At 38.2% G+C, this 13010-nt stretch overlaps 1 protein-coding gene across 2 annotated transcripts in view; it reads left to right on the forward strand.

Annotated features, from left to right (window-relative positions):
• Nucleotides 1–13010, forward strand: part of RASA1 (RAS p21 protein activator 1) — a 55882-nt gene that overhangs the window by 9453 nt on the left and 33419 nt on the right. For both annotated transcript variants that reach the window (XR_015799238.1, XM_014892685.2), the window contains exons 2-4: nucleotides 8284–8433; nucleotides 9762–9897; nucleotides 10650–10720. Coding sequence is in view for 1 of the 2 variants with exons in the window: in XM_014892685.2 (XP_014748171.2) it covers nucleotides 8284–8433; nucleotides 9762–9897; nucleotides 10650–10720 (357 nt within the window). In the remaining variant the exon portion in view is untranslated. The remainder of the gene's footprint in view (nucleotides 1–8283; nucleotides 8434–9761; nucleotides 9898–10649; nucleotides 10721–13010) is intronic.

The following is a 13010-nucleotide window of genomic DNA, read 5'->3' on the forward strand; positions in this document are numbered from 1 at the left end:
AGTATATTTACAGATCTTTTTCTGGTAGCAAAGTTTTGTGATGTGGAGAACTGCAGAGACTCGGTCAAAAGTTAGTAACTACTGAATAATAATTAATAAGATGGAAGAAGGAGATGAATGTAGTAAAATATAACTGAAATTCAGTTTAGTCTTATCTCTACAAGTTGCATAAAGTCAGTATCACACCTTACAGATATGACAGAAATGGGAAATAAAGTGATAAAAGGCAGAGTCTGGATAAAAATAGTAAAACCAAGAGCAGTTTAGGCTGAGAGAAGCTGTAAAACTGTAATGAAACTTCAGCAGTGAATAGGAGCATTGAATCTTGTCTTGGTTTCAAGTCTGCTAAGGATAATATCTACCAGACAAATAATCTGCCAAAGAAGGTGGAAACCTTCCTAGACTGGAAAAACAATTCCTCCCTCCAAATTGCTGTGACTTCAAAAGTTATGAGGCTTCCCGGCAAAAATATGGGAAAAGGAATAATAGTTCTTTACTAGCAAATTCTATATGAGATACATATACATGTGTATATTATATATATATATATATTTCAGAACAAACAAACGAAAAAACACCCCCGACATTTTCTCATGTTAAGTGCCACTTTTCCCCTTTGGTGTAGTTATGACCACGACGGGCAGGGCACGCATGTGCTTCCGATGCAGCGACAGGTGCAGTGACAGACGGCGCTAGCGGGCTCCAGTAAGGCAGGGAAGGGACAGGCGCTGTCTTGTAGCCGGCAGGGGCACTCTGATACAAGAGAGTGGGGCCTTCCCACGTGGTGACGGCCTTGGCCTCTGGCAGCATCCAGGCGTTGGCTCCAGGCTCCCTTGCAGCAGGGAGTGAGGTTTTGGGCTCACTGCTGAAAACCATGGGATAGCAATATCTTAGGCCAGTCACACTCACTGTCACCCACGTGGCCCCTCTCTCTCGATTGACAAAGGAAAGGGGCAGTCCTGGCCCCACACCCCACAGGATTCCAGGCCGGGTTTACACCTCTTGTGATATTCCCTGAGCTGTGGGGGACCCGAGGGTAAACAGTGACAAGCCCTGGCACAAATGACTGTGGGATATCCCCATGACCATGATCCACCCCCCAAGACAATCTTCACATGGAAGGCTTGAGAGGAGGAGGATGGTTGATGTTAACCATCATTAGAATTAGAAGACAAAAATAATAATTCAGGATATTTTGTTGTATAATTTTTCTCCTTTGTCTTCATGAAATGCCTTGAGATTTTTGTGTCTTTTGATACTGAGGATTTTCCCAATTCAAAGTAATCTTTTCTCTCTTAGGCCTCTAATTGAAACAGAGCTCATAGTCTGAGGTGGTGACAAGAATCTCTAATGTGTGAAAGGCACTAAGGCAGAATGTGAACTCTGTAGAGGAGCTCTACAAGTTCTCCATTGTTTCTACATGTTTTCTTGAAGCATCATGGTATAGCTGAGAAGAGCCTTGAGTGAAGTGGATGTGGCATTTGAAGACTGTTTTTCCTGTGTGCTGTAGCTTTTTTAGGTGGAAATAGAGAAAGCTACAGCTGTTATCAGCATCTATATTTGTACTAAGTTGCTGAAACTAATTTTTACTCCCCTTCAGCACTTCCTCTTGCATTCTCTTCTCCCTTACCCACTGTGCTCCTAAGAAAAAAATTGTAGAGTATGATAAGAGCAGCATCGTTCGGTAGAGCAGCAAAGCTTTTCCCACATATAAAAAGGAAATATGTAAATAAGGATTTGGTTGTAGAATATTACATGCTTCCACACATAATAGCAGCTGCCTTCTTCCATATGGTAGATTCACCATCTGCTACTTCTTTGTGAATGGCTTATTCCTTGCATGGACCTTGTGGTGTTTGGGCTGTGCTGGGGGCCAGAAGCTGTATAGCTATACTGTGAACTTGCTAAAGGGATGCAGTGTAACTGCATTCCTCCTAACAGTGGATGGGGCTGGCTGGGCCTAGTGGGGCTGATGTTACTACCCAGCAGCTTCCATGGAGCATGGGAAAATATAGGGATCTTTTGTTTGTGTGTGGACCAGAGATCACAGCTCTGACTGCAGTGCAACTCATTCCGTGAGGTTCATGACTTGCTTGCATATGGTTGTCAGCCACTCACTGTGGCAGTGGTATAGGCACCAGTCCACTCTGCAACTGTATGTTGCTTGTGTGGATATAGAAGCTCTTTGTGATGTTGTGTCTTTGTTCTGTCTGCTTGTTGTAATTAAATTGTGATAGATAAAATTGGAGTTTGGAACATGCTGCTTTTGAAATAAACTGGCAAATGGGAGTATTTTCACAGTGTTGGCAGCTTTCTGAAAAATGGAAGCCTTTTATTGGTATTCTCTTAGAAGCAAAATAAAGAACAATTACATAATTTTTTAAAAGCAGATGAGTTAAACAGGTGGTCACAGAAAAAGAAAAATCCCACCTAAGTTGTGATCTGTAATTGATACAACATTTTATGGTTAAATCATTTTGTAACATACACTTGCAAAGCTACTTATTCTCTTTCAATGCATGTCATAACAGCAACGGCATTGTCAGAGTACTAGGTGTGATTCGGAATGTCATTGAATTATGTTTGTTCAAAACACATTGAAAGTAGTGGATTGCCAGCATTTAAAAACATGCAAAGCTAATGTTAGAAATACAGAAGTGTTCCTAGGTAGGATTAGGCAAACAAGCAGAAGTGACTGATGAGAAATTATAGAGGCCTTGTCTTTGGCAATGATAGAGGATGTACATCTAAGTAGTAGTGGCTTAGAGCTTTGAGTGTAGGCACTTGTAAGTCACAGTCACTTGGCAAATTATTTATGAACAGCTAGGCAGGTTTTTAATGTGATACCTTCCTATCCAAACCTTAATTCTTTTCATGAGACTTATAGTACACCATACATAGCAATCCCTTTTGCATCCATTAAGAATCTCTATGATTAGCATTTCTTCTGACTGAAAACATTAAACTTGAAGCTATTTTGATTGCAAAATATTTAAGTTGTGAATCTTGACATAGAAAATTCAGAGAGATGGTTTCTTGTGATGTATTTCTGCAGAAATATTGAGCTCATGCTTCACTCACCTGATTGGAGCTTAAAACCAAAGGATCTGGGGGTTACTTTATTTCAGTTCAGAAATTATGGTAGTCTTTTATATCCTTCAGAGTGTTCTGTGCTCTACTGTTGAAATTAGGAGTATGGCTAGCTCTGTATTTTACTAATTTCTGTCACATTTTCTTTGGATAGCACTGACTATTGGATGGGTCTTCCTTTGTGACTGATATTGCAGCATGAGATCTGAAAATCGTTCATTAGTGCTTGTTAGATTAGTTGATATCCTTAAATGAGATTGAATGCTGCAGTTTTGTAAAACAGTCTTTAGTGTTTGGTATTAGAGTCCTTGAAGACAATGATGAGCAGTTGCAGAGTATCTTTCTATAATACTGAATACTGGTGACAGCAGTATGGATTATAAGACATGCACTTCTGACAGTGATGTCTTTCAGTGCTCCTAGGTTGTATATTTCTTGAATAAACTTTTTGTCTATTGATGAAACTCTGCTCTCTGAAAAAATGCATTGATTTCTGGACAACCATTTTGCATACTCTAATGATACATAGTGTCTTCGTCAACCTATCACAACAAGTTTCTACATAAGTGTGTATCCTGTCTTTTAAAAGATGTGTGAAAGGTACAGAGCTCTCCTGAGGATATCACTTGAGCTGTTTTCTCTTATCATTGCTCAATATTGACTGCTTTACTGTAGTTTGTATTAAATTTATTGTCAATATTTATTTCTGTGGCTAGCAGTATAGAGTAATTTGGTATATTACACTAACGCAGAGTGAGCTATAAAATACAGTGGCTTTTGCCATCAGATGTTAACATTTTATGTATGGGCTTAGTAACACTGAATTTAATTGCACTCAAAAATTAACCTAATATTTTTTAATTTAGAAAACAAACCTTTCCTTAAAAGCTTTACCAGGTAATAAATGTCTTCTGGTACACTTGATATGAAAGTGTTGAGTGGGACAAAAAATATATAGCCTGTTCAGGGTTAAGAGACTGTGATCTCCAATATGTGAGATATACCTATATATATTGCTGTCAGCCGCAAGGAGGGAGTCTTTTTTGTTTGAAGCTTCTGGACTGTAAATTGAAGCACCTAAATTTGTGCTGTTGTTGCTAGAAATCCTGGTCCCTTACAGAACTTTTATTTCCATATGCTTTTCTGCTTACTCTGTAAATTTATCATTGGTAATTTGCATTCTTATTGAGACTGCCACTTCTCCATTTTAAAATTGTGCCTTTAAGTTTGGCATTGTAATACAATATGTCTCTCAATAGAATTAAGATTATTTTCCTCAAGTGGGTGATAAATAAGAACAAATAAAAGATCAGTGAACCTATTATTAGTGTCAAATAGATTTCATGAAATGGAATGTTGGTTATGTAATCAGGGAAGTTTCTTGAATCTCTGGGGAGTTTTATACTTCATGAAAGTCGATCTGTCCAGGAAAGCAATGTCCAGTTGAGATGTGTTGGGAACAAGCTCACTCAAATTTCAGCTGTGCTGTGTACGCTGACACACAGAATATTTCATCCTAGTGTTATGAATGACGTTCTATTTTTCCAGTTTATCAAGCAACAAGATTAAAGGTAGCAGCAAATTTTTAATAGTAACAATTATAAATGGATACATTTAAAGTATTGGAGATGACAAAGTATTGGAGATGAATGCAATCAAAGTATTGAATACATATATTTTAGGATAAGTAAAATTTGGCAGTAAGTAATTTAGCATAATTGAGGTTCATATAAAGCATAAGCAAAACCAGTCGGGGAGGGCCCCCCACCCTTCTGACCGGGGGTATGAGGAGGGACTTGCCCTACTTCATGTACCAAAGATTCAAGGCTAACAATCCCACTTATATACTATATGCTACAGAAGTTTTTAGAAACCTCCTTTGAGTTTCTATTCCTAAAATTTACATCACTATGTTGTATGGTGCATGCTCTACTAATGGGTTAGGGGGTCTCTGATCCTTTTGAGGGTCTTATTTCTGGTGAATGCTCATCGTCTTTGTCAGTGTCTGCTGTGTGACCTGCAGGTAGCACATGTGCCCTATGTAACTGAGCAGATGTTTTCCATAACAAGACTTTAATTGAGTCCCCATGCTTGGAATCATCCCATTTTGGCCCATTTCAAGGTCGAACCTTTCTATTTCTAGATGCTGCTTGTCAGACCTACGTCTTTTTACTATTCTCTTCCAACATTCTTCTTTGACTCCCAACATCTGGAACTATCCTTTGTCCTGTCTCACCCATCTCCCCCCTCACTCTGTAACAATTGTCTTTTATTGATCTGAATATAATTTTGCTAATATAGTTACAATTTAATTAGCACGAATCACATTTATCACACTAGTTACTTCAAAATCAACAGTGTTAATATGGCTTCATTTCCTAAAAGACCCTCCTGTTAGGGAAGGTGTGATCCACTTCTTTGTGTACAGTCTTTGAATGACAGGTTTCTGTTCATGAGGCTGCTTTGCTCTGGAATGGAATGACACAGGCTCTTGCTAATATACCTAGGTGTGCAGCAGTTTCAAGTTTTAAACGATGTACAGACACAACAGTGCTTCTGCGGGTTTGACTTGTTTTGATCATTGTCAGGAAGAGAAGCAAAGGGGAGCAATACTAGCAAGCACCCAGTTTTCCCAGGTTAGACAATACCTATGCTTGTGCTGCTATTAGTGGTGAAATGGTGTTTTTTGGTTTAGTTTGTCAAGGTTTTTGTTGGGGGTTGAATTGTTCCCTTTCCTTTCTGTGGAATTTCTCCCATTGTTATGCTAAGTATTGTGTGGCCACACCTTAGTAGCGATGGTCTTCTCTCACAGGGGGGTGGGGCGATGGGGGGAGACCAGCAAAGGAAAAAGTGGGAGAGGGGTCTGGAGCGGGCTCTGGCTCTCGCTTCACTGGCGGAGTGGTAGGCAGATGGCCCGTGCTCCGATCTAGCATCTCCCCTGCCATCCCAGCGCTGAGATCCACGCTCCCTGCCGTTGAACATCGCTCTGTTGCTTTCCCACTTCATCCTACTACCTCCGGACACTCTGCCGAGCACCAGGACCAACACCGTGAGAAGGGAATCGCTCCCCCATCCCTCTCGCACCTGGGCCACTGCCGCCATCACCCAGCCCCTTCAGCTGCGCGGGACCTGCCCTGCCCGCAGCACTGGTAACTGAGCACAGGGAGAGAGGTCCTTGGCCAGAAGGGACTGGAACTGAGCTATACTGTTCTGTTTTGTTTTCAAATTTTTGTGGCTGTTGTTGTTTCTGTTATTTTGCCTTGTTAGATATCAGTAAAGAACTTTATTCCTATCCCCATATCTCCTGCCTGACAGCCTCTGATTTGAAACTGTAATAATTAGAAGGGAGGGGTTGCACTCTGCATCTCAGGAAAGGGGTTCTCACCTTTCCTTAGCAAAATACTTGTCTTTCAAACCAAGACAGACGTTCTGATAAAAGCTCTCAAAGCTTTTGTTTCTATTTGTAGAAAATAATTGCTTTTGTTCAGATTTTATCAACAACTCAGCTTTTAAAATTTTTTTTTTGAAACTGTATGCTGTGAAATACTTGATATTTTTGCACATTTTTGTTCAGGAGATGATTTACATATTTTCTAAATTGTGTGTTTTTGAATCTTGCAAAACTGTCTGTGAACTGTTAGAACTAAATGGTGTATGATCTGAAATGGTGAAGGATTTACATTTTCTGAAACAGCTGTTTTGAAGCCGACGGTTCCTGAGTGTAGAAATTAAAGGTTTAATCAAGCAAAATTAGGTGGAGGAGCTAATGAATTATTGTAGTAAATAGCTCTGGAACATGCTGTGGCTTGGGTAAAGGTAATGAGAGCAATGTCTGTCTTTGAAAAGTGCTCTCCATCACTTCTTTCTTGGTGAAAAAAAAGTTATACTTGATTATTTGGTGTAGAAGAAGTGCCCTGACAAAGGCTGTGTAAATAAACTGAGATAGGTGATTGAATGCTTGAATGGTAGCAGTAGATTAAAGATTTCCTTTGTCATATTTTGTAGTCTGTGATTTGCCATGCACCCGCACTCGCTTTTCATTGATAGGGTACACATTGTGATTAGGAAAGGTGGTTTTGGGGCTGGATGGTGGCCTGGTGACTGCTGTCCAGTTCTTTACTGATTTTGCTGTAGCAGCGTTTCTGTCAGCTGAAGAATGGTCTGATAGAATTAACTTCTGTTTATGCTTTTGAAATACTCAGCCTGGACTGACACCTGTGTAGGCTTAAAACACAATAGTCATTCGAGTCAGGTCAGTCACCTCAGTTTCTGTTTATTCAAAGTAAACAAATTAGAGAGGAGATAAAACTGATATGTTGTCCTGGGGTACAATGCAAAAATGTATATTCTGTCACCATCTGTTGAAATGTGGGAGGGGTGGTGATCCTTATCTCTGTGGGAGATATCCTCTGCTGATGTGCCATCTGATAAAATCAGGGGGATGATCATCGTTATCTTTTCACAACCCATCCTTCCTCCAGAAAATATATTCTGTTAATGGGCCATTAAGTCCTACTGTATGACTGATAAGATTACATCATCCCACTGGGAGATGTTCCAGCCAGGGAGAGGAGCCAATCCTTTCCTACCTAGATAAAAACTGGGGTTTGGAACAGAAAAGCAGCCCTTTCCACTAGATCCCAGAGGAAAGTCGGACCTTTTCCACATCTTCGCTGGACCTTCGGAGGAAAACTGTACCCTCCTACAGGAGCACTACTTCAACTGAAGTACATCTGTCATCCAGGAGGACTGCAGCCACCATTTAATTGGACTGCTACTAACATCCTGACTGACAGGGTATCAGGTTGTATTCTGACTCTGTCGGTGGTTTTTCTTTTGTATTATTGCATGTATTTTATTTTTTCTCTTTTTTTCCTATTAAATTGTATTACTGACTTGGAGTCTCGCGCTGGTTTTGCTTTCAAACCAACACATATGTGTAGAGCCTCTGAGTCTTAGGGTTGTTCCTTGGGAAAATAATATTATCTGAGAAACTCTGGTGTGTAAAAATTATTATTTACTGGAAATAAGTCAACTAGAAGGTTGAACTTGTAACAGTGTGATAGCTTTGAAACAAAGTTTTGGAATTGTATGGACTTGACTGCAAGATTTTCTTCCTTTCATGGGTCTATTTTGTGAGAGTAAAAGAGACCCTTAAGTTCTAAGGACACCCATTGTTACTCTTTTTTTCAGGTGGTATCATGGAAAACTTGACAGAACAATTGCAGAAGAACGTCTTCGACAAGCAGGAAAACCTGGAAGTTACCTAATTCGAGAGAGTGATCGAAGGCCAGGTTCATTTGTGCTTTCATTCCTTAGTAAAACAAATGTCAATCATTTTAGGTGAGAATTAAGTATTTTATTTTGAATACGGATCTGTCTACTTTTTGTTTCAGAACACAATAAAGTTAGCAGTGATTGTATTATAATGCAGTATTTTTGACTCTTTATGCTTTAATTGTACAGCTTTTTACTTGTGTTTGATTGTTTAAAGTGTGCTACTTAAAATTATAGAGTGAAGAACGGAAGTGTGTGGAGACCAAAAATATCTGGATAGAGAAGCTTGCTTAAAGTGGTTTGAATAGACTTAAAGCACTGTGCAGTTTTCATTAGTCAGTCAAGGAGATTGTGTTGTGTCTCTTCCATAGTAATCATTGTAATTAGCACAGTTAAAGTATCAGCACATCAGCACATCTTGCTTTCTTAATTTTGAGGGGAGAAGACCCCACCCAAAACAGATAAACACTCCCCCAAAACAAACATAAAAACCCCAAACAAATTTTTAAAAAGCCACAAAAAAATCCCAAAGCAAAAAACACCAATGGATTATATTTTTAGTAATCAAAAGGTTTGCTGGGAAACAACTTTCCGCATTTGTCCTGAGCGTAGTTTTCTGACTCCTCTTGCAGTGCTATATGCTTATGAGCTTGGATTTAATCTCTGAAGATTCATCTTTATATGAATTGTACATTACTTCTTAGAAGAAACAGCTTAAATCAAGTTATGCATTAAAGAATCTCTTCTTAAAGAAAATGCTCAAACATTAAATTAAAAATGAACAGTTTTGTTAGAAGTCTTTGTTTTGTTAAACTGATGAAATGGTTATATGAGCTTTTTTCTGTTAGATTCCAAATTTTTCAATTGGGTTTAAGGGGATACTTCGATTATTCCAAAGTAGTTTCTTAACTTTTAATTTGGATGCTAAACTAGCTGTAAGAAAATGACTAATTTTTTAATAGTTTTTATTTCTGCAACCTATAGTCTAGAAGTGTAGTAATTTTTTGTTAAAGTACTTGCTACTTTGTTCAGCTTATGCCTCTTATAAAAGGTGTATGTTGTACATGATACACAGAATAATGCTGTTGTGTAACTAGTGCATTATTTCAGTTTTCCAGGATGTTCATGCTTATATTTTTTTTCTTTTTGATTTCATTTAATTCTGACAAATGTACTGTCTTTCTCTGGATCAGCACTTTCTTCAGATAAAAAGCTGGTGGATCATGTATATGAATATTTTTGATGAAATATTCATAGAGAGCCTGTAATACTGCATTTTACTGAATATAGACAGTGTTTCTAAGAATTAAATGTGGTCCTAATCTTCTGTTAAAAAAAAATCGTAGCAAAAACTTTTCTAATGTCAAGCTTCTGTTTTTTTTTTTTATGAACAGGATTATTGCCATGTGTGGAGACTATTACATTGGTGGGCGTCGCTTTGCTTCACTCTCAGACCTGATTGGTTATTACAGTCATGTATCCTGCTTGCTGAAAGGGGAAAAGCTCTTATTTCCAGTAGCACCTCCAGAGGCAAGTAAAAAAAAATTCTAAAGACTAATTTACTAAAATGTTTGTAACTTTAATCACTATTCAGAGTTTTCTTTGAGAAAAAAATTTTACAAAGCTTCCTGTAGTTTTGTATTGGCATATGTGGAATTATAAGGAGCAGAAAAGTGCCTTTTTACTGATACAAAGTAATAATTTTAAAAAATCTTCTATTTAATAAAAATACATGATGACGAAGGTAGATATATTGCTGTAATCGTACAATGTGGTAACATCATTTTAAGTAGACAGAAAAAACAAGAACATACTGATTTATTGGCTACTAAAGAGCACTGTTGTAATGTAACCTTCATTGTTCTGTGACATTTTGCATATCTAACAGTGGTTTCAAATATGGTTCCTGGAGATAACCAAGGTTTCTTTCACACATGCATCCTTAAGAAAAGGAATTAAAATGAAACAAAAAGCTGCAAAATATCCCCTGTAACAAAATCCAAAACCTGAATAAAGATGTTTCTGAGTGTTAAAATTCTGGACATTCTCTCCATTCAAAGTGAAAAAAAAATATAAAGAAGTGCTCTCTTAGCCAACGAATTACATGTTTCTAGCTGACAGTGGTTTTGAGCTTTGGAAATACAAGACTGGCAAGATGGATATAAGTGATGTTACCAGTTCTTAGCGTCTGAATAGCATAATGCTGGGGAGAAAGATTCTACACTATAGAATATACAGTACAGAGTATAGAGAAAAAAACATTGCTTTCTTTTAAACTGTAGCCTGTGGAAGACAGAAGGAGAGTTCGAGCAATTCTACCTTACACCAGAGTGCCAGAAACTGATGAAATAAGGTATGTTTGAGTAACAGTAGTAGCTGTGAAGTTCTCGAGAGTATTTATAAATAATAGTAATTTAGATAGGTGTTTGAATGCAGATGTTTTCCAGTTGCATCTTAAACTTGGCACAGTTTGATTACAGGATTCTCTCTCTCTGTTCTTTGGTTGGAAATAAGAATAAGACATTTTGTTCTTAGTGTGTTTGTTTGTATTAATTGTAAAGGAAGGTACATTAGGTACAGAGAATTAAAATTAGTAATCTTATAATTTTGAAATTTCTAAAGCCCTCGATTTTTGCCAAAAGGATAAATGTATCAAATAATTCTATATGGAAATTCCTTATCTGAGTGTGTGAAAGAAATGAGCTAGGCTTTTTTCTGAACTGCCACAGAACTAGTAGAATTAGTAGATGTGTAGCTAAGGGAAACAGTTCAGATCACTAGAAAGAGAAAGTTGAGACTTGACTACTTGAAATTTAAGAATGGAAGAAGTGAATCTTTCAATAAAAGACCATTTTCTGGTTACTTGGGATTGATACTTCTTTCTGGAGATAATTTTTTTTCAGATGAAAAAATAAGAGGATTTGGAAGTGATTTGTGTGATTTCTATTTTCTCTAATGATAGAGATGTCATAAGCTGATGTAATACACCAGTTGAATTGGGAATTTTCTTAGGTTTAGGATTATTATCTTAAAATGTATAGAAAGAAACCAGAGCTTTGTATCCTCATTTGAATGGGAATTTATTCCAAGACTCACAGTCCAGTCTGATCCTTTAAAGGATGATATGAGGATATTTGTTTTTGTTATAATCTGTGTCAGTAAGGTGATAGGACTGGGAAGGGGCTGTCTAATGGAACGTTGCAACTAAGGTTCCTACTGTGTGTGAGAACAAAAAAAAATAGTCTTTTACGTACCTTATTCCACCTGTCAGTTTAAGAGGAAATAGCATGTTATTGTTTGCTATCATAACAAAAATTGTAGGCAATTAAACCTTTTCTTTCTCTTTTAGGATAGAACTGAAATGCAAAGTTGGTATTTGGGTTTTGAGGTCTGCATGGCTGAAACAGTTCTATTCATGGCAAAACTGAGACCGGAGTTCTCAGTTTGTTCTAGATTGAATTATTATGCTCTTGAAGAAATTGTGTATTTCCGAGAATATTGATACAGAATTTCAATATCATAATTAATATTTATGAAGTTTGAAGTAGTACTGAGTTAATTGCAGCATATCTTCCATGCAGTAATTACACAGTGATGGTTTGGTTGTTGTCTGTCACCTGGTAAAGCTGAATAACAGTTGAATTTATGCTTTGTTTTTGATAGTGGTTTGTTGCTTTTTTTTTTTCCCTGTTAGCCTACTTCAAGTGAGAACCATGCCATGGACATTTGCTATTAAATTTTGAATTGAAATGGTAGTTAATGAGTTTCAACTCTTTATTGTTTTCCTGTACCTTGATGCATCATGAAACATGATCAAAAATTTTGTGCTGCAGTGAAAGGTTTTCATGTGACCTGAGTTTGTGTTCTTAACATTTAAGGAGTAACTTACACTAACTAGTCTTCCAGAAATGAAAATTCCCTTGAACCAGGTGCTGGGTCCTGCACTTTGGCTACAATAAAACCCTCTGCAGAGCTGTAGGCTAGAGGAAGAGTGGCTAGAAAGCTGCCCAATGGGAAAGGACCGGGAGTGCTGGTCACCCGCTGGCTGAAGATGAGCCATCTGTGCCCAGGAGAATCAATGGCATCCTGACTTCGATCAGCAGTGGTGCAGCCAGTAGGATTAAGAAAGCGATTATTTGCCTGTGCTCAACACTGATGAGGCCACAGCTTGAGTGCTATGCCCACTTCTGGGGCGTTCAATTCAGGAATGACATTGAGGTCCTGGAGTGTGTCCAGAGAAGGGTAATAGAACTGGTAAAGTGTCTGGAGTACAAGTCTATTAGGAATGGCTGCCGGGCCTCAGCCTGAAGAGAAGGAGTCTCAAAGGCGATCTCATTGCTCTCTACAACTCCCAGGAAGAAGCATGTAGCCAGTAAGGTTCAGTCTCTTCTACCAAGCAACCAGTGACAGGATGAGAGGACATAAATCTTAAATTCCCCTTTAGTCTACAGGGCAGCTCTAGGCTGGACATTAGGGGAAAGTTTTTCACAGAAAGGGTGATTAGACATTGAAATGCTACCCAGTTTAGGTGGTGGAGTCACTGTCCTCAGAAGGTGTTTAAGAAAAGACTGGATGTTGCACTTAGTGCTTTTGTCTGGTTGACGTGGTATTTGGTTCTAGGTTGGACTCAGTCTCAGAGGTCT

The sequence above is a fragment of the Sturnus vulgaris genome, chromosome Z, assembly GCF_052056855.1.
Source record: "Sturnus vulgaris isolate bStuVul1 chromosome Z, bStuVul1.hap1, whole genome shotgun sequence".
Taxonomy (NCBI): Eukaryota; Metazoa; Chordata; class Aves; order Passeriformes; family Sturnidae; genus Sturnus; species Sturnus vulgaris.